General features: G+C 36.6%; 1 protein-coding gene across 4 annotated transcripts; it reads left to right on the top strand.

The window, feature by feature from the left end:
• The first annotated feature begins 7 nt into the window (after positions 1-7).
• Positions 8-26,932, top strand: scn1laa (sodium channel, voltage-gated, type I-like, alpha). Of its 4 annotated transcripts, XM_085135924.1 has the most exons (26): positions 8-776; positions 5,724-6,040; positions 6,423-6,538; positions 6,706-6,798; positions 6,878-7,006; positions 7,412-7,503; positions 7,945-8,148; positions 8,413-8,479; positions 8,760-8,901; positions 10,624-10,830; positions 11,737-12,006; positions 14,515-14,647; positions 14,748-14,986; positions 15,095-15,268; positions 16,066-16,422; positions 16,579-17,034; positions 20,072-20,210; positions 20,299-20,453; positions 20,741-20,914; positions 21,054-21,176; positions 22,524-22,790; positions 22,897-22,953; positions 23,461-23,598; positions 23,691-23,795; positions 23,901-24,171; positions 24,268-26,932. In XM_085135924.1, the coding sequence occupies exons 2-26, from the start codon at positions 5,777-5,779 to the stop codon at positions 25,437-25,439; spliced, it is 5,544 nt and encodes a 1,847-aa protein (XP_084992050.1). In that variant the 5' UTR covers positions 8-776; positions 5,724-5,776; the 3' UTR covers positions 25,440-26,932. The 4 variants fall into 4 exon arrangements, with proteins under 4 accessions (XP_084992050.1, XP_084992046.1, XP_084992047.1 ...); XM_085135920.1 differs by lacking the exons at positions 8-776; positions 5,724-6,040; positions 6,423-6,538 and adding an exon at positions 13,509-13,880 and having other exon boundaries at positions 6,570-6,798; XM_085135921.1 differs by lacking the exons at positions 8-776; positions 5,724-6,040; positions 6,423-6,538 and having other exon boundaries at positions 6,570-6,798.
• The last annotated feature ends 403 nt before the right edge of the window (positions 26,933-27,335 follow it).

Here is a 27,335-nt window from a genome sequence, read left to right as displayed (position 1 = left end):
AAGTCTGATGAAAAAAGAAGGTGTCAAATTTCGAGTAAATTTTTCGTATTAAAATTTCTTCTTTGTTTTGTGTAGGTCCACGTTTTAGCCACAGAATCAGCCATTAGAAACACCCCATACTATACCACCATATGTATCCACCAGAGGGTATCAGACTGACATACTGACTCTTAAAACTCCTGACTCACACTCATCCACCCAACTTTATACAATAATTTCTTGCAAGGAAAACGACGATAGTGAATATATAGTCTGCTGCTGTGCCACCATGAAGCGATATAAACAGCTTTTTTGTGTGTTTTTTCAAGGATTACAGCATTTCGGACAGAGCAAACCTGCCACCATCACGCCTCTTGGGCACAAAGAGAGTTGTAGAACACAATCAGATCTATTACTGTGGCTTAAGTTGTTACTTTCTGACTGAACTCCAGAATCTTATTCTGGACAATTACACGCAGTGATTTTCACCATACTAATATCTGGTATCTGCCTTTACTCGGTATTATGGAAGCTCCCCGGAATCGCTTTACTACAGTACTCCATCCTGCGCGGAGGGGCGGACACCGTCTCGCTCTCTCTCTCTTTCTCTCTCTCTCTCTCTCTCTCTCTCTCAGGGTTTTCCTACCGGAATCGTGGAAATGACCAGGTCTGCGTCGGGAGAAGCGTCAAACACCATAATCGGATTGACAGCCTTATTTTAAATCATTCTAAAAAGTTTCACTTTTTCAAGATATTCTCCAGAGAAATCTCCACCTGGCAAGGATGGAAAACTAATGGTGAGTGGTAAACACGGCAACTTTTTTATCCTAAAATTCTTAAAAAAAAAAGAAGAAGAAGAAGAAGAAGAAGAAGAAGAAGAAGAAGAAAAAGTGTTTTTTTTGTTTTTGTTATTGTTGGTTTTTTTAAGTGGTCCTAATTATGAGAACTGTTTTCAAAGTTATTTTATTTTGGTTGGTGATTGAGAAGTCTTACAGTGTTACATTTAAGAGACTATCTATCTATCTATCTTGGTGCCTTTATCTAAATTGAAGGTTATCCATATATCTGCACAATATTTTTCAACCTTGGAAGTATGGCATAGTCTTTGTAGCTACATAAATGTTACTGATATCAGTTTTTATGGAAGCCCTGTGTAGAAAAACATGATTGAGCTCTCAAGACAAGACAAGACAACAGATTGCGGTTTACAGTATATTACAAACGTTAATGGCCATGGCAGCAATTATTAACCCACACTCCATTTTAGATGACTTCCTGTTTCCCCTACTGTAAACATCTTTATTAGATTGTTGTCAATTAGAGATGAGAGTGTTCTGTTCAGTCCTATCCGCACCGTAGGGTAGTCTGACAGGTTGTTCATAAAAGCATTTATTTCAGAGATTGTTAACAGCTATTCTGCCAACGCCCTGGATATGCCAGACTGAATCTTGACTCCGTACCTCGTTGGAGATAGCAGCAGGCATTAGTTGTGAGCTAGAAATGTGAGTGTGTCACAAACCACCTCTTATCTCATCTAAGTAGTAAGATGCACTTTGAGGTCATACAAATTAAGTTGCAGTAATGTACATAAAATATTAAAGCTTCTGTTTGACACTGTGTTTAATAGACTAGGTCAGTCATCTATTGAAACTTATTACCACGATTCAGTCTAATGTTTGGCGACTAATCAACTCCAAATACATTTTTTGGCATTCTGTTCTGTTGGGGGAACAAATTTCTCTGTCTTAGGTCAGTACGCAAACGTCCGTAATGCAGACTGGTTACTGATAAACTAAAGTGGGCACACTGAAGCTTTGAAGTGGTAGTGGCTCATATCTCAAGTTATGTATAATGAGTTGGGAACAGACTGACAGAATGATGCATGCCTCTTTAGAGGTTACTCACTGCAGGCTGAGGTACAGGAAATCAAGGTTTATTTTGTGTTTGCAGATAATCATGAGAATTTTGGTAAGTTTGTCTTACTGTTGCAGCTGTTTTTTAGTTATCGCTTTAACTTTAGAGTATTTAGACCATCAATTATTATTTTGTGTCAAATAACTAAAAAATGTATGGTACTGGTACTGAGTGATTTACTTTTATATTGTGAAAGAACATGTCTCAATGCTATAGTCTATGAGCTGTCAAAGGCTTAATAGATTAATAGCTTAATAATAACTTAGGGAGCGAGAATATGGTAGGGCTACATGGATGCAATAAACAAAAAATATCTTTATTTTCATCCTTTTCTTATGTATCTTACTAGTACAGGTTTGAAATCCACTTTGCATTCAGAACTGCCTTAATTTTACATGGCATAGTGTCAAGGTCCTGAAAACATTCCTGAGAGATTTTGAATGGAAGCCCATTTATATATATATATATTATAACTTAAAATTTTGAGTTATCTTTCTCAAAATTTTGACTTAGTTTAAATTTCGGCTTATTAACTCGAAATTTTGCGAGAAGTAACTTGAAATTTCGAGTTAGCTCTGCCAATCCGTAATCTACGTGGAATGCACACTAAAAAACCAGATCACAAATTGGTGCTTTTGAGAGTACGTTTGCTGATAGTAACGCCATGTGATTCAGCTAATACCACAAGGATTTCATCATTCGTGAAGCCACGCTGAAAATAATTAGCAATTTGTGCATTCATGAGTGGCTGTAATACTGGTAGCTTAGCTGTAGCATTTGTAGCTGTGGGCTTCACCTTCTGGGTAACAAGGAAATTATGTCATTCACATAGATTACCAATTCGCAGCGCTAACTCGAAATTTCGAGAAAGATGGATACTTTTTTTTTCTGTTGTTTTTTAGTGGCGGAAACGGGCTTCCATAGTTTTGACATCATAGTGTCACACAGTTGTTGCACATTTGTCAGCTGCTCATCCAGGATGCAAATCTCCCATTTCACCACATCCTAAAGGTGCTCTGTTGGATTGAAAGGTGGTGACTGTGGAGGTCATTTGAGTGCAGTGAACTGATTGTCTTGTTCAAGTGACTAGTTTGAGGTTATTTGAGCTTTCTGACACTGCATTACCCTGCTGAAAGCAGGCAACAGAAGATGGGTCTACTGTGGTCACAAATGGATGGACATGGGTCATCATCAATGGTCAGGTAGCCCTTAGCCTATAAAACCATACTCATTTAGCCCAATATTAAGAAATACCATTGCATCACCATCTGCAGCCATAAACGTTAATACGAAGCAGGATGGATCCATGATTTTGTGTTGTTTATGCCAAAATCAAATGAGTGTCTAATGACTGTAGTTATTTAAGGAATAGTGAGGTTATTGTTAGATTTCAGCATCACCTATACAGTATTTATAAATATTAGGAAGGTTTAGCTTAGTGTGATGGCCAGAACATAAGAGAAGTGCTCTTTGGGTCTTGTTTTGTGCTAAACATTTCCTCCTCAAGATAAGAAGGAACTTATCTTCACCATATAAAAGACAGTAGCAGAGAGTTGCCACTGGCCTGATGGTTTACTTTGGAAACTCTGGCCTAAATTTCTTTTATGCTGAATTTGGATTTTGAGCTGACAGATGAAAACCACAGATGAACTTTAGTTCAACCTGAATTCTAATTCTGATGAACATCTGTTATCTAGTACAAGAGTAGAGAAAAACACATTTGAAATGTTGTATCTACTCTTGCCCACATATAGGCAGTTGTTACATGAGTTATCTACTCATACTAGAGTTAGTTACTCTATGACCTGTCTAGCTGATTTCCTTGAAAGTATAAAGCCAAGGTGGAATTCAGTGAGTGAATCTAATTAGCATCATCATCTTAAATTTAATTTGATGTCTGGTGCCCTTGATGTGACCTAACACTGACCATGAACACCACAGCTGCTCTACACCAGTCCAACATAATGCATTACTGTAAACTTATCAACAGAGATGCAAACTAACCAGCATAGCCTGCATTAAATCCCATAGTATATTTTATTCAACCTTTGAATAACAGAAAGTTAATATACTTCAATTTCCTTTGCAGGAAGTTTCCCAATGTGGAGAAAACATACTGAAACTTCAGCAACACACTGTGTACAGATCGAGTATTTAAAATGATTGAGGAAATTACAAGGTTTACATTTCCAATTCATCAAATGTCAATGAGCAGTCCTTACCTTTAAAAATAATCACATTTCTTCCTCTCCTGGTCTAGTTATTTTTACAACTTCATTATATCAGACCAGCTACTGCCCCTTGTTCACAAGGGGTTCGCTTGTATGTTTGATTTAGAAGATTTTTACACCAACTTTCCTGTGTCTCCTTCCAGTAATGAAGCAGGAGTCTTTTGCTTGTTTCACAAAGATTTCCTGAGAAATAAAGCAGTGTATCTTTAGCTAGCAGACACACTCTATGACAGGGGTGGGCAATTCCAGGCCTCGAGGGCCGGTGTCCTGCGGGTTTTAGATCTCACCTTGGGTCAACACACCTGAATCACATGATTAGTTCGTTACCAGGCCTCTGGAGAACTTCAGGACATGTTGAGGAGCTAATTTAGCCATTTAAATCAGCTGTGTTGGTTCAAGGGCATATCTAAAATCTGCAGGGACACCGGCCCTCGAGGCCTGGAGTTGCCCACCCCTGCTCTATGACATGCTGCACAGAAACAGCTTGTGTGTTTGTTGATGTTTGCTGCGCTGTTTGAATGTTTCATTTGAAATTTCCTGCCACTTAAAGAAACATTACTTGGTTTTATCTTCTACTATGACACTAGAGAGATGCTTAAGTACCATGACTGCAACTTATTGGCATTGGCCCCAAAACACTGTTCTGGATCATTCCAGCCAACTTTAACCCTGAACATACTGCTATTATGATACATTAATTTTTTAACCTTTTTCTTTATGTGCAATAAGCAACAGGAATGGATATGCTAATAGGGTTTTCATGTATATTTTACTTTTTCCTCCATTTCGGTTCAAATCAGTTCAATGTTTGAAAGTGTGCAGTGAAGGGAAATAATAATGTTCCTCAAATTTCTCATTTGATTATTTTACGAAGTAGAGACAAGAGACATTTAAAATGTAGGGAGTAAAAGTAAAAAGTTCTCTCTTGATTGTTATAATTCCATCACACATGCATAACTCGATGATAGGAACAGCTGATTGACCACTGATTTAGGGATTGATTTCTTGCATGTGTTTGATCACTGCACAACATGTCGAAGTTGTCTTTGACACTGTTGCATTTGGATCATTCTGAAACTCTCTGGCAGGGAACCCAGAGAGAGATACAGCACAGTCTATGGGGCATTCATATTTAATAGTGCATATGTCTTTGTAACACATCACATTAGTCAGGCCTATTAGTAAGATGGATCTTTTCCTCTCACTGCTCTGTCTCAGTGAGGGAAAAGCAGACTTTTTCCATTTTGAGGGATGGAAGAGGAGTTGAGTCTCACCTGGAATTGATCATTGTCATGTAAAATCTTAATTTTATCTACTGACGAGCAGGTAATTAGATCTAATTTTACCATAGCTGAAAGGAATTTATATGTATGACAGCCAACTCTAGGCTCATTATAGCTTCCTTTTTCCTCTGACCTAAGAGCAGAAACAAACACACTGTTCTTTCGTCTCGATTAAAAATTATTAATGAGAGGCAGGTCATAACAAAATGAATTTTAATTTTAATTTAATTTTTTTAGCCAAATAATGTTGGATGTAAGAAAAATATAACTCTGCTATTTAAACTGCTCCCTATATTGTGTCTTTCTAATGCCACAGGCCTTTCTGTTGCTCGAGGCTAGCTGCTCACTCTGAAGGTGCAGCATGAAAAGATGGAACAGCTGCTTGTACCACCAGGTCCAGACAGCTTCCGTCCCTTTACCCATGAGTCACTTAAAGCCATCGAAAAACGGATTACTGAAGAGAATGCCAAGAAACCCAAGGGAGAGAAGAAAAAGCGCAAAAATGAAATTAAGCTCAGACCAAACCGTGACCTGGAGGCAGGCAAACCACTCCCCCTTGTATATGGAGACATTCCTCAAGGTCTGGTGTCAATACCACTGGAGGATCTGGATCCCACCTACAGTAATCAGAAGGTAGGTTTGCTTGAATTTAAACTTGAACACTAAGCTCCAAGTTTAGATCTTTTCTCTGTAGTGTTCGGGTTTACATTAATTCATTATTTATGAAATTGCACGCAGCTATTAAAATTCCACTGTTGGTTTTAAATCTTAGATGAGAAGCCAATAAAAAACATTCATATGAAATTTGTCAGCAGTATATAAAGTTGTTAGCAAAATTCTTGAACCACCCTTAATTTCTCTATGTTTAAAATGCTTTAAAAATAAAGAAATGAGGAGTGGCCCAAGACTTTTGCACAGTGTTGCATAATGTTGTAAACTATAATGCAAGACAGTCAAAGAGTATTGATATAAGAGTATAAAGATGTATAAATGTCTGTCTGTTTCTCTCCCCCAGACTTTCATTGTATTAAACAAAGGAAAGGTCATTTTTCGCTTCAATGCCAGTCCAGCCTTGTACCTCCTGAGTGCCTTCAACCCTCTACGAAGGCTATCAATTCAGATTCTGGTACACTCATATCCTTTCATTAGGATATGAATCTGATATGCATGAATAATGTTGATGTTGAGCTGTCTGCTGACCTAAGCCCAGGATTACATGTTCACTTTGTTCCTTTATTTACATGAAAAAATGATTTTACTTTCACAATAAAATCAGTTACTTCCTTGACAACTGCGTGTAAATTGTTTAACATGGTGATCATGTGCACTATTCTCACTAACTGTGCATTTATGACACTGAGCCAACCACCTGACTGGGCAAAGAACGTGGAGTAAGTGTTCTACAAACATACATAACATACACACAGTGTAGATACTGTGAAGAGTAACTGGTGTTCCTTTTTCTAACAGGTACACATTTACAGCGATTTACACCTTTGAATCCCTCGTTAAAATTTTAGCTCGGGGGTTCTGTATAGGAAAGTTCACATTTCTAAGAGATCCCTGGAACTGGCTGGATTTCTCTGTCATTGTCATGGCGTAAGTACAGGGCTTTTTCATTATTTTTGTAGTTTTTGTCACACATTTGGAAAAGACTCACCAAAGAAAAAAATAATCAGGCTTTCATAAACAGAGACATTGCTTGTTGGCGTTATTTTTTGGTACTGACTGTAGCTTCATTATTGCTATTTTGCATGACTCTATGTTACACCTATTGTCATCTCTGTAAATAATAATAGTAATGGTTTGCATTTATATAGCGCTTTTCGAGACCCTCAAAGCGCTTTACAATTCCACTATTCATTTACTCTCACATTCACACACTGGTGGAGGCAAACTACAGTTGTAGCCACAGCTGCCCTGGGGCAGACTGACAGAGGCGAGGCTGCCATATCGTGCCGCCAGCCACTCTGAATTCTAAAATAATTATAATTTTTCTTGCAGGTATGTAACAGAGTTTGTACCCCTGGGCAATGTTTCAGTCCTTCGGACATTCAGAGTATTAAGAGCTTTCAAAGCAATTTCTGTCATTCCGGGTAAGTAGTTACCATATTTGTTTTGTTCTTTCATAGTTTAACAGTACGCTCATCCAATTGCCCGCCCTTGAGCAGCTATGGACCCACCAGTGCCAAATTTATATTATCACACCTATTTCACAGAGTTGTTTCACCAGTATGAAAATGAACAATCCTTAACAATCCCAACCTATAAAATGCATGTCATCTTATAGGTGGTTCTGTAGATGGTAATGAAAAAAGAGAGAGAGAATCTGCTCTTATTCTAACTTATTTCCAAAAGATCAACAAGATGGATTAAATAGTGCTGGCACCTGGTTTAGCCAAACAAACAAACAAAAAATATACTAAAAAAAAACATGGATGCGTTATAAGTGGATTACCTCTAAAGGAAAAGCTCACTGGTATCCCTTTGTATATTTACTGTCTCTTGACTGACTGCAAGTGATTTTGTGTTTACAGGCCTAAAGACCATTGTTGCTGCATTGTTCCAGTCAGTGAAGAAGCTTGCTGATGTGATGATTCTCACAGTTTTCTGCCTGAGTGTCTTTGCCCTAATAGGTTTACAACTGTTTATGGGCAATCTGAAAAATAAGTGCATACTAGAAGAATTTTTACAAAGCTATTGGAATAACACAAATGTGACTGTGGACTTTGAAAATAAAAGTAAGTATTTGATCCCAGAAAAAAAAAAGAAATTTAAAAATTAACACTCAAATCTCAAATTAACACATAAAAATTAAAAATTTAAATGAAAAGTGTATATTGCAACACAGAAATCACAGCTAGTCGAGATAATTTACTCAATCACTGCTGTACATTGCAGAGCTGTACCCCATTTCTACTGTTGATACTTATATCAGTATTTGTGATTGACATCCAACAAACCACTGCTATTAAATACTACTATTTTCTCTCTGTTCCAATCAGGTCTTTATTATTACCTTCCTTCGAATAGCAAAGATCCACTGCTTTGTGGAAACAGCAGTGGAGCTGGGTAAGCAAGCTTCCTCTCCAGTTACCAGAGTACTGAATAAAGTCCATATTAAACACAATCCCAATGCCAAAAAAGTTGAGACTATGGGTAAAATATAACTAATAACAGAATGTAACAATTTCCTCATATAACCAAATTTTATCAACATGGATAACAGAAAACACATCACAGCTTTAAAATGAGAAAATGTGCCATTTTAAGAAAAAATTCTGGCTCATTTTGAATATAATGCATTGTGGTGCCAGTTCCTTTAGAGCTTAACAGAGTAGATTTCTTGCAGGCATTGTCCAGAGGGGTACATGTGCTACAAAGCGGGAAAGAACCCAGACTATGGTTACACCAGTTTTGACTCATTTGGTTGGGCCTTCCTGTCACTGTTCAGACTGATGACCCAGGATTATTGGGAAAACCTTTACCAGCAGGTACATTCAAAATGTTATTGTTGTTGGTGATCCTTGTTCTTCTTTCCTGGCCAACTAGTCTGATAGCATTTGTTGTAGACAGACTGTTCATACATCAAAAGACCAGCTTGATTGTGCTCTCGGTGCTTCTAGTAAAATTTTAGACTATTTCAGAAATATTCCAAGATCTTTACTTTCAATTTTTTGTCTGCACCAGAAGCAAACTACAATCAACAATGCCACTGCAGTTTCTCCAGAAATTGTGTTTAGTTAACTTTGTTTCTATGAAAACATCTTTGGTTGTTTTTAAAAACACTTTTAACCTCACGTGGTTCAGATTGTTCCATATTGTCTTCTCTGAGGACATGAAATTGTAGTGCCTGCTATGTTTATGGGAAAAGCATTCTCCTACCACAGTATTATAGAGAGTATTCAGAGCTTTCTGTTTAAACAAACATCTAAATGCCGTGCAGGTGCATCTTGGTCAAAGGAAAACAAGAGTCCTACTGAGGCAAACATAGTTTCAATGGCTGCAAAAAAACATGTGGGTGTACTGCAAATAGGCTACTGCCTACATTGTACTATCAAGAAAAGCAAACAGTAATACAAAAAGACTCCAATAAGCAGGTCTTTTAAGCACTCTGCACTAACTTTGACTAATAATAAGCCATCAGATGATCGTATTTCTTGAATGTGAAATGGAACAGAAATGGTTTTGTTTGTTTGATAGTTATATGTAAAGTCATATTAACATTTATCCATATACACATATGGATTTGACAATCCAACAAATAAAAAAGTACTTAATATATATTACTGAAGAAAAAAAATGTAGGTAATATGCAACTTTATTAAACTTTTGTCATATTCCCCTTCTCTCCATGAGACATGTGATAATAGCATCATGGATGATTTATAACACTAAACACTAGAGTCCAGTGTGTCACTGTAACTAATTTTGCAGTCTATTTATGTCATAACTTTTGTAATTTGGTTTTTTTACATGTACTACCAGATAATTTGGCTGATATAGTTATGGTCTCAGGCAAATGAATATAAGAGCAATTATGTTTTGTTGCCACAGCATAATTACATAGATGGTAGAGTAGCTATTTCAGTTTTAGAGCAAGAAATAACATAAATGCAAAATGTGGAATTCAAAGTTTAAGGTTTTTACACACGTGAAAACATGGAGTTTAGAGGAGTTAAATGGAGAGGAGTGACAGGCGGGATTTGTAGTAAATTAGCTGACAAGTTATTAATCTTTGTTTCGTTGTTTCTATTACTCTATAACAATGATGAATGAAAGAAAATCAATGTGAAAATTAATGAAAGACATCGACTTTAGATTTTGAAATTTGAAACGGTAATGAAAGTGATTTGTTTGAGGTTTTACCAAGCTCTACTGTGATTTTCTTTTATACCTAGAAAATTCACTTTTATCATCTTTACTTCTGAGTTGAGAAATTCTGGAAATATAAGTTAACATGTGCAATCTTTAGATACACCTCTATTTGAAGGCCCTCTAACTTTTAAAATATCCACTGTATTGGGGTGGATTTTTGCATGTCTCCACACTTTAGCACAGTGTAGTCATGTCAGCCAAAGGCTGGTATATAAAAATATTGTGAAAAATTTTAAAAAGTTAGAATAAAAAAAGAAAAATAGGAGCCTAGTGTTTTATGTTAAGTATAAATACTTTATTTGAAAAAGTGCAAAATCTTGTTTGTTTTTTCGTTGCAGACTTTGCGTGTATCTGGGAAGCCCTACATGATTTTTTTTTTGCTCATCATATTCCTTGGTTCCTTCTACTTGATCAACCTGATTTTGGCGGTTGTAGCCATGGCCTATGAGGAGCAGAACCAGGCCGCTGCAAAGGAAGCTCAGGAGAAGGATGAGGAGTTTAAGGCCATGGTTGAGCAGCTGAGACAACAACAAGAGGAAGCTCAGGTACATTGATTGATAATTTTAGTTAAGTCAAAATGCATCTTCTTTGAAGTACTATAAATCCAATAAGAATAGAATAGAATAGAATAGAATAGAATAGAATAGAATAATCCTTTAACTGTCCCACAAGGGGAAAGAAACATACACAATTTTTTTCATAAATATTTACATCAAGGACAATGGTTACTATAAACAGAGTACTGTACAGTTATTAAATTAAATAAAATTAACTACAGATAAGAGGCAAACCCAGGTTGTAGTGTGAATCGGTTGATTAAATTATTGCAGTTATAGCGCAGATGTAAACATCTATGATTGTTGGGAGCATTTTTGATTGTACAATCTGACAGCTGCAGGGAGGAAGGACCTGCGGAAACGCTCCTTCATGCATCTAGGATGTAGCAGTAGCAATCAGTTTTGCAATTTTGTATTTTATATAACTGTATACTGGTTGTGTAGTAATTTTATATAATATCTACATGTTTAGTTGTAAGTGTGATTTATTACCTATATAGTAATTCGAAGGCTTTTCCTTTTTTTTATTTAGGACACTTTTTTTCCCTTTCTATGTTTATATTTTACCAGTAGAGAAATCCATCCACACATTCTCATGACCACTTATTCAGCTAAGGTCTCTGGATTTGGGCTCCTGTTTTATTTAAGACTTGCCTCTCTCTTGGGAGGTCCGTGGAGGTTGCAAATCAACAACACAACTATTTACACCTACAGCACATTTTAAATCTCAACCAATAACATTTGGAGGCAATTGGATTACCTGGAGGAAGCTTGCACAGGCAGACTGGCAGAATGCACACATGCAGAATGGGCCTAACTCTCCAGGAGGTTCACATCAAGAATCAGACATTTATCAGCCTGTTTACCATCAGTGTCTTATCTTCCCTCTTCTAGGCAGCACTAGCTGCTGCAGCAGCAGTGGGTGGGGAGGCTGGTGATAAAGTTGGTGGCACAGAGAGTTCCTCTGATGCCTCTAAGCTGAGCTCCAAAAGTGCAAAGGAGAGACGCAACAGGCGAAAGAAAAAAAAGGAGGAAGAAGGAAAAGAGACCGAGGGAAAACTTCCCAAATCTGAGTCACAGGACAGTATACAGAGGGCTCGCAGTCGCTTCTCTGTGGATGCAAACCTGCTCAAATATGACATGAAATGCTCATCTGCACATCAGGTATTTTTCTATGCCATGAAAGCGATATTATATTTTCGGTTCTAAAGCTCCTTTCACATCTTCATGGTGTATTATATTTTATTACTATACGGTACTTCATTACTGTAGCTTTACTACACTTATTGTAAATTACTCTAGAATGAAACAATCCTAAACAGTTGGGACCCTATACAAAATGTAAATAAATACAAAATGCAATTTTTACAAATCTCATATTTTATTCACAATAGAACACAGGAAACATATCATCTGTTTAAACTGAGGCATTTTACTATTTAATGAAAATTACTGTCTCATTTTGATGGCAGCAACATGTTTCAAAACTGGAGGCAACAAAAACTTAAACCTGAACCTGTCCTACTTGTTTTTAGATATATTGCTGGCATTGAATTTCCGATTTAGCCATTATAGTTCTTAAATGGCGCTTTATCAGATCAGACTTTTGTTATGTTTTCGATCTTCTGTGAATGGGAATACTGTGAATTTGGGTTTATGTGCTTTGCAAATTAGTGTATTCGATTATAAGTTACATTTGTTCCAACTCGGCTTGTACAAATCCATTTTTTTTCAAAATTTAAATTAATATTTTTTTATTTATTTAAATTGCCAAATTATAGTGGCATTTAATGCAGTGTTCAATATGGTGAAATATTCATTGTTGACATTTTTCAATATAACTTTATTTCAAAATCATGTAAAAATACTGACAGTACCAGTTTTAAATTCACTCCAGTTTCAGTAATTTATTAAAAGACGATTCAAAATGACAGTCTGTGATCACTCTCTTTAATTTGAATGACAGATATATATTCAGAAAGCTCTTTGTAAGCCTTGTCAGCGAGAAGATTGACTGACTTTTGTCAAACTCTTGCAGGGCTCAAAATGACTGAAAGGCAGGAGAAGCAAATGGACTGACAATGTGGCTACCAAATTTAAACTTACACATTGCAGCCATTTGATTTTTTAGGTTGTATGTGTATGTATTATAAATTTTTAGGATATTTGGTATGGATTTACTAACTTTTCTAAACATTCATGAGCTGCTAACAAATTGTTTTGATTTCTTTTATCTCATGTCATTAATCTAAATGCAACCTTTTCTTTACTGCCATCACACTTTTATTGCCATCGGTTTCATCACTTTCATCATCATCTTCTGTCTTCATCAAATTCTTTAGTTCCTATCATATGCCATCATCAGGATATATTTTTTATGAGCGATTTCCTTCTTGCAACAATTCATCATGATCATCGTCATCATCCCCATAATCATCATGCTTTCCTTCTCCACTATCATGATCATTATCATGATCTTTACTGTTCTCATTAACAGTTTTAATTTTTCATTTTTATTGAAATCATCATCATCGTGAAGTTTTTCTCACCAAAGAAATCGTTCCTTTTTTTCTTCATTTGTACATATGAAGATCGTTGTCTCTCTCTTCTGTCCTCTTTTTGATTGTCATATATCACATCCATCGGAGACTATCTTTCTCTCCTAGTCCTTTCTGAGTTTTCATGGACCCCTCTTCTCACCCAGAAGGAATAGCAAGACCAGCCTTTTCAGTTTCCAAAGTCAAGCCCAGGATGTGGGCTCAGAAAATGAATTTGCTGATGATGAGAACAGCATTTTTGAGGACACCCTGAGTCGGAGGGGCTCTTTTTTTCTTCCCCAAAGGTGTGATCGACGCAGCAGCAGTATGAGCCAGTGCAGCTTCTTTTCACATCGCAGATTTCAGCCCCGTGAGATCAGGCACAGCTCTGTAGACTGCAATGGCGTTGTGTCTCTGGTGGGTAGGAATGCACTCCCTTCATCACCCGGGGGGCTCCTTCCACCTAAAGTGACGTTAGATATGGCCTCCACTGGAGACAATGTAAGAAAGGGTTCTGTAGCCCAGACAGCCCAATAACTTGCTTACTGTATTGCTCTGTTTTTGTTTGTTTTTGGACTTTTCATCTTTCTGGCTCTTATACACACACATTTTATTACACAAGTATGTCACAAACTATGCTTGTCATTTTGGCTAAGTTTTTTGTTTTGTTTGTTTCTCAGTTATTTTAGCAAGCTATGCAGCTTAGCATGTCAGAAAATATAAGTCACAACTTTTCTAAACTCAAATGAACCTTGGAATTTTAACTTAACCTTAAACTCTTCCTGGGTCTATCAATGATACAATAATGGACTCTTGGTCATTGAAAAGCCTCAAGTGCTTTTGATTTATACTGCTGCTTTGTGCTTTTGGACAATGATAGACAGAGCTGTAGCTTCTAACTATATGATCAATGTACCAATACTATGTCAGTTATCCCAGAGCTTTACTGTAAGATATTTTTTTGGATAGTTTAAAGATATGCAGCTTTCAGTGGAACAGTTTCCTCTGCTTTTTTTTTTTTTTTCATTTATTTAGTAAATGTTATGCGATGATAAATATTTATGTTTGTACTGTAAAATGCAACATATTTTTGTATGGTATGGTTTGTATGTGTAAAAATTGTTTCTATCCCTAGGCTGACACCACTGACACAGAATATAGACAGAGCATTGGAGGAATAAACCAGGGATATATGGACTACCTTCAGAGCCCAGAGGCCAGACAGAGAGCTCATAGTATTGCTAGTGTCATAACCACCACAATGGAGGGTAGGTGTTTTTCACCATGGCATGAATAGCCAATCCTGACTATATCTGTGGTGTTAAAAAGTTAAATTGTAGTTTTACACAAAATATGTTTTGCAATCAGAACTTGAAGAGTCACGGCAGAAGTGTCCTCCTTGCTGGTATGATTTTGCCCACACCTTCCTAATCTGGGAGTGTTGTCCAGGATGGCTGAAATTAAAAAAAATTGTCAAACTAATCGTGATGGACCCATTTATGGATCTGTTCATCACCATCTGCATTACACTAAACACATTGTTTATGGCCATGGAACATTATCCAATGAGTGATGGGTTCCAAGACATGCTTGCTGTTGGCAATAAGGTAAGTTCAATTTAGAGAATATTTTTTAAATATAAATATCTATTGATTTTATTAATCTTCACTGGGGTTTTTTTGTGTGTGTGTGTGTGTGTGTGTGACTGTGTAAAGATATTCACCGGCATCTTCACGGCTGAAATGGTCTTCAAGGTGATTGCACTGGATCCATACTATTACTTTCAGGAGAGATGGAATATCTTTGATGGGATCATTGTCAGTTTAAGCTTGATAGAGCTTTGTTTGGAAAATTTGAAGAACATGTCTGTTTTGAGATCATTCCGATTGGTAAGTCTAATTATAATCTAAACTTGCATTAAGAAGCAAGCGAAACCTTTGGAATTATCTGTATCTTTGTATACATTTATTACAGTGTTTGCCTGTGTTCAGTATATTCAAACTTGCAGTCACTTAGCAAATAATACCAAAAAATCTGAGTTGGTTAGGAAATACCAAACCTGAAAAGCAGGTTTACTCTGCTATAATTAAATAAATAATCAAACAATATGTTACAAGATCCACTCATCCACTCAGCACCCTGCTGTTTATTTGGTTAGCTTTGGCTTTGTTACCTAATGCTATAATCAGACTATGAAAATAGTGGTCGGAGACTGTGGCATGATCAAAATTGTTGCAAATAAGTGCAATGAACTTACTCATTGCCTTTGAAATGGTTAGTTCTATGCAATTATTGGGCAACCACAGATTTTTTTCCCACTCTCAGTCTGAGGTTGTCATCCTATTTTTACTCTAGTGTGACTTAGCCATTAGATTTCACACCCCTGACATGCTGACAGAAATAACATGCAGCACAGCATACAATGTAAAAATCCCAATGTATACCATTATAAAAACATTTGATAATAAAAATGATTTTAGCTGTGAGGGAGCATTATAATTTGAGGCTGGTTTACTGCTACTATCTCTGGTTAAGCACTTAAAAAAACAAACAAAAAGAAAGACAAAACTTGGATCTACATAGTTCCTAAGGATTTGTATGCTTATATTTGTCACAAATGCAATAGCATGTATGTTGTGTTGCGTTTTGAGTTAGGAAATAACTTCTGTTTCCTCTTCTTTTACAGCTTAGAGTATTCAAGTTGGCTAAATCCTGGCCCACTCTAAATAAACTGATCAAAATAATTGGTAATTCAGTGGGGGCTTTGGGCAACCTGACACTGGTCTTGGCTATTATCGTCTTCATCTTTGCTGTGGTGGGCATGCAGCTATTTGGAAAAAAATACAAGGACTGTGTGTGTAAAATTTCTGAAGACTGCACTCTTCCTCGTTGGCACATGAATGACTTCTTCCATTCATTCCTCATTGTTTTCCGGGTGCTTTGTGGAGAGTGGATAGAAACCATGTGGGACTGTATGGAAGTGGCTGGGATTCCCAAGTGTCTCACTCTCTACATGATGGTCATGGTTATAGGAAACCTTGTGGTACATTACATTTTATGGTCAATTCATTAATTCATTAATCTGTTTAAAAATGTAATTCCCAATTTAGTAACCTGTTCATTATTCAGTTTTACAGTAATATTTGCTCTTTTGTTATTATCAGTTACAAATCTTTTCTTGAATATCATTACCTTACAGGTATTGAACCTCTTCTTGGCCCTTTTGCTGAGTTCATTCAGTGCTGACAACCTGGCAAAGCAAGAAGATGACCCTGAGTCAAACAATTTGCAAATTGCCATGGCACGCATACACAAAGGCATTGCCTTCACAAAGTCGGTGCTTCGAAGCACCTGCAGCAGCGCCTGCCTTAGAGATAAGAAACAAAAGAAGGATGAGGAAAAATCTCTGGATGAACTCCACAAACCTTTAGGGTCAAACGGAATCTCCAATCATGGCAATGGAGAGGTGATTGGCGTGGACAAAACTGGGGACAAATACATAGTCAGCAGCAGGAGTGATGATTCCATAATGTCGTTCATCAACAACCCTAGTGTGACTGTCACTGTTCCTATTGCTGTCGGAGAGTCTGACTTTGAAAATCTTAACACTGAGGACTTCAGCAGTGCATCATCAGATGCAGTAGGATGCCCTGTGGTAAGGATCCTGTTGGTCAAACTGCTCTCTCTAGATTCCTGATTTCTGTTTTAAAGCACCATTTTTAAATGACATTGCAAGTTAAATGTTTATGACATGTAATGCAATCACATAGGACTTTGGTTTAAAAGAACACTGTTGGTGAGGTAAATTAGATATTCATTACCATACAGCAAAGGACAGAATTGTTAGTCGTCTATAACTTTTCACAAATTTTTCCAAGTCCTGTTTAACAGAGAAAGGAATTTTAACACATCCTAGTGTTCATTTCCAAACATCCTTTCCAAACATCCTAGTTTTTCTTTTTAATTCTTACATTATTTTACTTTGCACACAGAAACAAAATTATTTCACAAAAACTTAAAAATACCAGGTTCAAAATTCCAGAGTATTTGAAATTCTTCTCTTGCTACATGCCAAGCTTGTTCTGTACTGTGTGGCTCTCTTTGAATTTCTTGATGAAATTTCTTCCGTTCCTGACACTTGGAAATGCAGTGATCACTTTGTATATCCATCTCCTGAGCATGAACATTTGCTTTTCTCTAAACTCTTTTGTCTAAACTCATTTATTTTGTTTTTGGTAAGATGCTGTCTCAAGTGATAGCTCAAACCCTACCTGAGGTTTTCATACTGTGTGTAAATTGGAAGATAACCTTCAGGTTTAATTGAATTTTACAAGCTTTGAACATGAAAAAGCTCAAGCACCTTATTGCACAGCAGAGGTTTATAATATGGCTCAATAAAAAAGGTCAGTTTTTCAGGGCACTCGTTATAGTGACACTGGTCATTTGGGTTTTTTTCCATTCTTGTATTGTGTGCAAATAGAAGAAATGAAGTGAAGTGAAGGACTTAGCCTACAATCTACAGTCATGGCAATGACATGTATCATGATACTTTCCCTAACTGCACATATACCATAGCCTTCTAACAAGAAGAGACCATATAGACGGGAAAATACCAGTGTGCACATTACATTATGAGCCATTTAAGTCTGAGTGCTAGGGAGCTTAATCCTCCTACTAAGAGGACGGTGTGTTGTGTTGTAGGAAAGGAATATATTGAGTCTCTATAATATTACTGTTGCATTGTTATTGCTGCTGTCCGTGTATGTATTTATTATTTGGATGGGTAACAGAAAAAAAATAATATTTCTTGGCAGTATTTTAAAGGAAGGGTTGTATTGTTTCTGCTTACTTGTTGTTGCTTGATACAGATGCTGTAAGAACTCCTTACAATACATCAGACTCATTAAAGAGTGCCCTGCTTATGAGCAGAATCAAATAACCCTTTAACAGAGGTTAACTTGAAGTAACTGTTTTCTGTATGACTTGAGAAATTTTAGCCCACGTGTTTACAACATTGCTTTGAAGGCCTTCATTTATGAACACATTTTTTAAAGCCATTATGTTGTAGATCTGTTAATGTGGTTGGGACAATTTTCCTATTTGGGCCACGTTTTAGCTTTTGGACAGATGTACTCACATTTGACTGCAGAATACTTATAAAAAGTAGTTTATGTTGGACTCTATGACTCTTTGGCAGTTGGTATGATGTGTTTGCTTTTCACCAAACAAGGCACCGTGAATTATGAGCTAACATCTCCAGTTTGGTTTAGTCATCAGAAGACTTGTAGTTTGTTAAAATTCAGTTTTTCAAGCAATGCTGGCACGTTGTTTTTAAAGACCAGAGGCTTTCTCATGGCAATCCTTCCAAACACGTCATAATTGTTTAGTCTTTATTTAATTGTACTTACATACCGTCAAACCTCTTGGGTTTTTTGTAGTTTCCCTGAGCATTGCATGGCCTGACTTTGGGGTGAATTTGCTGAGATATCCACTCCTGGCAAGCTCAACCAGGAGTGGATGGTCTAAAATGATTTCCACTTGTGGTTAAACTTTCTGACTGTAGAATGATAGACTTCATACTTGTTCAAAATGCTCTTATAATCCTTCCCAGATTTATGGGAAGTAAAAAATGCTTCTCTAACTTCACTGCTGATGCCTTTCCCCCTTGGCATTGTGTTAACACATACCTGAGTGCTCAGACCAGCAAACTGCCAAAACGTCTGCTTTTATAGATGTGCTCACACCTGGAAGTGTGTAAAATATAACGTTTTGTAGTTCATCTGAGGTTGTATTAATTATTTAATGTGTTATTATGTCCTGATACACATCACCTAAAAGGAGTACTTTCTTTTTACAGTGACTGTACTGATAGACTATAGCCCAGTGTACCACTAAACATTAAGGATATTTTTAATGATAAATATCCTGTAAGGTGTTAATATGGTGCCTATGATTTTTCAGGATTAGTAAAACACAGTGGCAATTAGCCATTATTTCTGGATTTCAGCACACAATGAGTTAGCTTTGCTATAATACTGTTGATTATTCAAAATAGCTTTTTTTTTTAAATCAACCATATTGTGTTGATTTGTGACTCGTTGTTTTCCATAAATTTTCAGATTTTCAGTTGTAGAATAGATGTACAAAGCATCATTACATTAACAGTAGGGCATACAATGTATCAGAGTAACATGCTTACATTATTCCCTGTTCTGCATTAGCTGGTCCCAGGGCAGCCAAGTGCTTCTGCATTCTCCAGGAAGACATTCAAGCTGTTTTCATACTAGCTATTAGGAGACACGCCCTGCAGATAGCTATACAACAACAGGCTGAAGGAGCGAACTTATGGCTACTGCAAAGCATTGTCAGGCTTTAAATTTATCTATCTATCTATCTATCTATCTATCTATCTATCTATCTATCTATCTATCTATCTATCTATCTATCTATCTATCTATCTATCTATCTATCTATCTATCTATCTATCTGTGTTCTTCCTCCAGTAATATGGAACTGAGCAGGAAAACAGTATAAACTGTAATGCAGACTTCTTGGTGCCTTTGCTGTTGAGAACCACTCAACTGTTCTTTGGAGTCAACGCACTAATAGTTGTTGTTTTGGCTAAAATTTTGCATGTGTTTGTGTGTGATCCACCCAACACTTGTTTTTCATCCACATTCTCTCATAAACAGATTGTTGAAGATGATGATGATGGACAGTTCAGCTCTTCAGAGGGAAGCACAGTGGATGGTCTTCCAGCTGGAGAGGGAGCAATTTCCGTAGACTTTGAATTAGAAGACACTATGGAGCCCGATCCCTGTTTCCCTGCTGGTGAATTCACCACCTACCTAACCTTAAATTTAATTTGAATCTGCATTTTCTATGACTAAAATCCCATCTGCCCATTGTCTTTTTTCAGCCTGTGTGCAGACATTCCGTTGTTGTCAAGTAAATGTAGACGTGGGCTGGTGGAAAACATGGTGGACACTACGAAAAACCTGTTATCGGATAGTGGAGCACAACTGGTTTGAGAGCTTTATTATCTTCATGATCCTGCTTAGCAGTGGGGCTCTTGTAAGTATTTACATGAAAAAAGCAAATGTTGCATTTGGATGACTAATTTGGTTTCTTTTGTGGATTTATGTGAGATATTTTATCTAGGATCTCTCATCAAGCAATAGATTCTCAAACTGCTCATGTCTGAATAGTTTTAATTCAATATTACTGAATCAGCCTCTTTAATGGTTTGTTTTCACACTTGTTTTGGGGCAAATTCTGAGATATTTCCTCTAGAGTATTATGGAAATTTCATTATGTGCACGTTTGGCATTACTAAAGGTTGTCTTTTTCCACACATTTAGGCATTTGAGGATATCTACATTGAGCAAAGGAAGACTATTAAAACAGTTTTGGAGTATGCAGACAAAATTTTTACCTACATCTTTATTCTGGAGATGTTACTGAAGTGGGTGGCATATGGATTTGCCAAGTATTTTACAAATGCCTGGTGCTGGTTGGACTTCCTAATTGTTGATGTAGGTTGAAACTCTGCTTACACAGTGCTGAATCTGTTCTTTGTTGTGTTGAGACGTAGAATGAAACTGCACTGTCTTTGATTAATGTGTGTAATATTTCTTCTTTGCTCACGACATGTTTGTGTTGCATGTTTTCTAGGTCTCACTGGTCAGTCTGGTAGCCAACGCATTAGGTGCTAATGAACTTGGTGCCATCAAGTCTCTGAGAACTCTAAGAGCTCTGAGGCCACTGAGAGCCCTGTCACGCTTTGAGGGCATGAGGGTAAGAGTTGTTGAAAGTACTTATCCATTCAGAGTCATGCTGTCTAGCACTAGCTCAATATACTAGTGCAGAACACTTCCACTTTATTAGGTACAGCTTGTTAGCTCTAGATGGGCCACCTTTTTGCCATCAGAAATTGCTTAATTATTGTAGCACAGATTCAACAATAAAACATAAAATTTGTTGCATGCAACCATTCCTGTCTTTCCCCAATTCCCTTTCTCCTGCCTTCATTTGTCATCCTGCTAAGCTTATGTATTTTGTTCTCCAAGTTGAAAAAAATCACTTTTACTTCCAATAACTCCTTAAATATACACCAGTGATGCAGAATTTTGATAAAAGGAATAGTTTGACATTGCGGGAATTTCTTGCTGAGAATACAACCCCATTATATAGTGCTTTTCATAAGTAAAAAAAAATGCTGTTTTTAATATTGTAAATTTGTTTTCATTGACTCAAGAAATGTGTTTGTTTTTTACAGAGCTAATACACAACATCTAATAATGAAAATGAATCAATTCAAAATCAAAAGTAATACAACACAAAAAAATAAAATCCTGTAACTCGAAGGTACAAAGAACTTAAATAAATAAAAACAACAGCTGTGAAATAAATAAAGTCAAATAAAGTGCTACTATAAAGTGCTACTCTAACTCTTAAGAAACAAAAAATAAATAAATACCAAAATATCAAATTATTCTTATATCACTTTTCTCTTGTGATATCTAACGGCATTAGAGTTTTTTGCCATGCTATGCAAGCATGGTCTTATCAGGTTGATAACTTATGTAACTGAAGGGACAGCTTTGTCGGCTGCTGAAATCAATAAGGCAGGTATTGATTAGTTGCCTTCATATTGTGGTGGTCTAGATTTACAGCACTGCTACAGTGATCATCTTTCCTCACGTGGTAGCCAGAGTATTCCCTAATTTGCATGCACAAATTCTCATGTGCGTCAGTAGTGCCATAATAGCTTCCATGCCAGTATCGCTGTTTTGATATTGTTTGTTGCGTATGTAACATGATTTTCTTTATGTTTTATGTATTTTTCTTTTTACAGTAATCAAATTTTGCGGCATCCTCCTTTCTCTACAAGGTGTTCATTTCAATGTTTATCTAAAATTTAAAACTCATCTGCTGACTCCTCTCCTGATTCTGTTTCCACCTTTACCATGTAGTTGTGTTGGATCTTTGGCGTTAGTCATAGCTGTGATGAGGTGTGATGTCAATATGCATGTTGGCACACATTTGTTTTTTCCCATTGCCAGAGTATACAATGTGGTACATCACTTTAAGATTCTGTGATCCATGTCAGCTTTACAGATATGTCATGATTTGTGTGTGCAGGTGGTTGTCAATGCCCTATTGGGAGCCATTCCCTCTATCTTCAATGTGCTGCTGGTATGCCTCATCTTCTGGCTCATTTTCAGCATCATGGGGGTCAACTTATTTGCGGGGAAGTTCTACTATTGTGTCAACACAACCACAAATGAGCAGTTTACTGCATCACAAGTGAAAAATATGAAAGAGTGTAATTTCACGGATTCTAAGGTGAAGAACGTCAAGGTCCACTTTGATAATGTTGGCATGGGTTACCTTGCACTGTTGCAAGTGGTAAGTAACTCAGTATTGTGTTTCATAATTAGTGTCACATTTTGTGCCAGTTTTGTAATACAACAATATGTGTTTTTAATGCCACTTGCTGTATTCTTTTCTACAGGCTACATTTAAGGGTTGGATGGACATCATGTATGCTGCTGTTGATTCTCAAAGCAAGGTGGTGATTTTTTTAGTATTTCAGTGTTGAAATGCTTGAACTCCTATAAAATATCCATGTTTAATTAAATCATATTACACCTTCTTTTTTGTGGAGATGACACGTTGTTCACGAAAAACATATAACACTGTTAAATTAATTTTAGATTATCCTATTTTGTTTGGCCACATTAAAGCTGTGGAACACTACACCCGATGCATACCAAACATTTCCTGCTGTTGCTGCTTAATCATGATCAAAATGCCTAACCTGTATTTACAGATCATAATCTTGGTAAAGATAAAATAGTCCAGTTAGCTGTTAGATCAAAGTTTGAAGGTGACAAACTGCATCGGGCTTTGAAGTCCTTTTTATTTGAACAAAATTATTTTGGGGGGCGGGCTTTACAGTAATCTAAATGCCACACAAGTAGGGCCACTCCTCATGAGGCACACATGAACTCAACCAGTACAGAAATTCAAAGGATGACTCTGTTTTAATGTCTCGTTTTTTCTGTCATCTATGTAGCCGGAAGAACAACCAGAATATGAGGTCAACCTATATATGTACTGTTATTTTGTTGTTTTCATCATATTTGGAGCATTTTTCACACTCAATCTCTTCATTGGTGTCATTATAGACAACTTCAATCAGCAAAAGAAAAAGATAAGTATCAAATCTGCTTTTTAAACAAATTTGTGGTATTTTGGCTTCCAACATGTTGTTGTGATTCAACATGCCTATCATGCTTTCTTTACTTCGGAGGTCAAGACATCTTTATGACTGAAGAACAAAAGAAATACTACAATGCCATGAAAAAACTGGGGTCAAAAAAACCACAAAAACCAATCCCTAGACCATCGGTATGTAACTCAAGCCTTGACTGCATTCAGTATGAATTAAAACCCTCACTTTTATTTAATCCAAAATTTATTGTTGTTTATTTTTCCTATGTATGTCTGTTTTAGAACAAGATTCAAGGATACATCTTCGATTTTACCACCAAGCAATCTTTTGATATTGTGATCATGGTTCTAATATCGCTTAATATGGTCACTATGATGGTGGAAACTGATGAACAATCAGACTACAAGAAAAAGGTTCTCTACTATGTAAATGTGGTATTCATTGTCGTCTTCACTGGAGAGTGCATATTAAAGATGATCTCACTCCGGCACTACTTTTTCATGAATGGCTGGAATATATTTGATTTCATCGTTGTTATTCTGTCAATCATCGGTATGACTCACCTCCATTTACAGTTTCTCTCTGATACATTTTTAATATTGCAGTAATCTGTCATCCAGTGTTTAATCATTTCATTTCTTTCTTTAGGTTTGTTTCTCTCCGACATAATAGAAAAATACTTTCTTTCACCAACCTTGTTCAGAGTCATCCGACTGGCACGGATTGGCCGCGTCCTCCGCCTTATTAAAAGTGCCAAAGGAATACGCACACTCTTGTTTGCCTTGATGATGTCACTCCCTGCCTTGTTCAACATTGGTCTCTTGCTCTTCTTGGTGATGTTCATCTATGCGATCTTTGCCATGTCAAACTTTGCATATGTCAAGAAGGAAAGAGGTATTGATGATCTTTTCAATTTTGAGACTTTTGCAAACAGCATGATCTGTCTGTTCCAAATCACCACCTCAGGTGGCTGGGATACCCTACTATATCCCATTCTCAACAAAAATAAAGGTGACTGTGACCCTGAGATGGAGAATCCTGGTAGTACTTTTAAAGGAAACTGTGGAAATCGTACACTGGGAATTACTTTCTTTGTGAGCTACATCATCATCTGTTTCCTTATTGTGGTGAATATGTACATTGCAGTCATCCTGGAAAACTTTGGTGTAGCTACTGAAGAGAGCGCTGACCCACTGAGTGAGGATGATTTTGAAACGTTTTATGAGGTCTGGGAAAGGTTTGATCCTCATGCAACACAGTTCATTGAGTATAAAAAGCTTTCAGAATTTGCAGATAATCTGGAACCACCATTGCGCATAGCCAAGCCTAACAAGTTTGACCTGATCTCTATGGACTTACCCATGGTGAGTGGTGACCGCATTCACTGCCTAGACATCCTGTTTGCATTCACAAAGCGTGTTCTAGGTGAGGGTGGAGAAATGGACATTCTAAAGGAGCAAATGGAAGAGCGTTTCATGGCCTCAAATCCTTCCAAGTTGTCCTACGAACCCATCACTACCACCCTCCGTCGCAAACAGGAGGAGGTTTCAGCTGCTGTCATCCAGAGAGCATTCAGGCATTATACAAGGAAGTGTCCAGGAAAAGACAGAACGTCCCATGACACATCCAATATTAACAATCAAAAGGATAAAAAGCTCATTAACAAGGGAAAGCATGACACAGACAAACCTAAAAAAACGTCTTCTGCTGCCTCTCAACCTTCATGTAACAGTGTGACAACAAATGGAAAAAACAAATATGAAAAAGACAAAAGTGAAAAGGAGGTTGTGAGCAAAGATGTCAAAGAACAAGATATGTAAAGGAAATCTGTGCTACACCAAAGACAATGTAGTGAATGCAAAATGTTTACAACCTTCCACAGTGACTAAGACATCCAGTGGATTCTCTTCTATAGTATGGATATCTACTATGCCAAACTGACTGTGCTTGCTTGAGTCTAGAGGAGAGTTTCTAAAATAGAAAAGAGCCATTCAGGCTACAGTATGACAGTATGACTCACTTGGATGAATTGAAGAGCAAAGATCCATTATGTCTGCTTATGAGGTGAGACGACATTACTTAGTGTTCTGAAAGGCATATTAGTTACTGCTTTACTTGTATTGCAGCTAGTTCTGCTACCCAGTGTCTTGAATTGTTGTTATATCACTGACTGGTGTATTACTCAACTTAATTTTTCAAGCAGAAAAAAAAGAGAGTTATATGCTATTGCTGAAAAAAAAAATCATAGTTTGGTTAATTGTCTTTTTATACATTTTTTTTACTCTTCAGAAAGGATTGTATCTTCAGGTATAGGCTTTACACAGAAATGCACTGCTTTACGGTTATTTTTGCTTGTCACTAATAGTACTTCAAATCCTAGAGACAATGTCAGTGATTATACATGCTAGAGTGTGCGCCATGATTTGTCCACCAGATGCAAAGAAGCCTTGGTAAGGCTGCTTTTTTATTACAATACAGAAACTTACCCTTCAATCGAAACAAATCACAAAGAAGTTTGCTGATTATATTTGATTATCAGTGCCAGATCAGTAACCTTTGAAAAATACTTTGTACACTGTTAAATCGTTTTTCAAATCATTCTCCATATGTTGTTGTATTTGGCCAACAGGGGTTTGATGCATCCAATAGGAGCTATAAGGTGAAAAATGCAATTGTTTATAAAAAAAACTTAAATATGGTTGGAAATTCTTATTTATGAGACACATACATACTGTTGTCATTATATGTCCCTTCTGTTAAGCTGTTTTTACATAATCTTCAATGGACATTTTTGTAAATTATAACTGTAAAAGGGGTGGGGTTTTGTTTTATTTTATGTAAAAAGTTTTCTCAGAGTGCACCATTAAATCTTTGTTTTTTGTCTAAGCCAAGTGAAATATGGCTCACAATATTCTGAATGACCTCAAGGATATGGCTTTTGTGTTGGGCTTTTCACATCTCACATGTCCTAAGCTATTTCCTACTTCTGTTTACATTTTATATTGTTGTGTTGATTTTTTTCAGTTATTCACACATCCAATCACATCCATCCTAAACTGTTTCATAAACTTTTCTCGTTCTGTGTTATAAAAGTATAAATCCATTCATGTAATTACATTCTGCATGTAATTAAAACGTTCAACATAAAGGTATACTGTATGCATAATGCAAGAATGTTTTGATTACAAAGACTTTAACAACTCCCATCATTTATATGCATAATGCTTGTAGTGTATAAATTACCTGCATGCAAGACAATGCTATAACCTATTTCACTGAAAAGCTAAAGGAATAAAGATTACATTTAAGTCAAGTATGCCTACAACATTCATTTATTTTATCACGGAAAGTAAAGTATGGGCGGCATTATTTAATTCATGACTGTTTAAGTGGAGTGTGAGGGTGGAACTGGAAGGGGATTATGGGAAAAGCTATTCAGTGAGATGATTTGATTGCATGAGATTATAACATTTGTCTTTTTATCATTCACAGTATTTCCTGGAATACCAATGTACTACTTTCTGCCTTTTGTCCAGTCAAATGTGTTTGTTAAGAACTACTTCCATTTTTATTTATTTTTGTTATGTGTAATATGCTTTATTTACCAATCTACAGCCCTTATATTTTTGAGATTTTAGAATGACTTTTTCATTGTACTCTAAAATTGGGGGATATAAATTGATATTTATCATTTATTTTGGTTCTGTATCCATTTG

The sequence above is a fragment of the Neolamprologus multifasciatus genome, chromosome 16 (assembly GCF_963576455.1).
Source record: "Neolamprologus multifasciatus chromosome 16, fNeoMul1.2, whole genome shotgun sequence".
In the NCBI taxonomy this organism is placed as follows: Eukaryota; Metazoa; Chordata; class Actinopteri; order Cichliformes; family Cichlidae; genus Neolamprologus; species Neolamprologus multifasciatus.
Note: the sequence above shows the minus strand (reverse complement) of the source record. Positions and strands in the feature narration are given on the sequence as shown.

What these genes read in the sequence shown, in the direction of transcription:
- scn1laa (XM_085135924.1), top strand. Translation starts at nt 5,777, where the DNA reads ATGGAACAGCTGCTTGTACCACCAGGTCCAGACAGCTTCCGTCCCTTT. An exon ending in TCAATTCAGATTCTGGTACA is followed by an intron (nt 6,539 to 6,705) that starts CTCATATCCTTT and finishes GACAACTGCGTG; the next exon opens with TAAATTGTTTAACATGGTGA. An exon ending in CTGTTGATTCTCAAAGCAAG is followed by an intron (nt 22,954 to 23,460) that starts GTGGTGATTTTT and finishes TCATCTATGTAG; the next exon opens with CCGGAAGAACAACCAGAATA.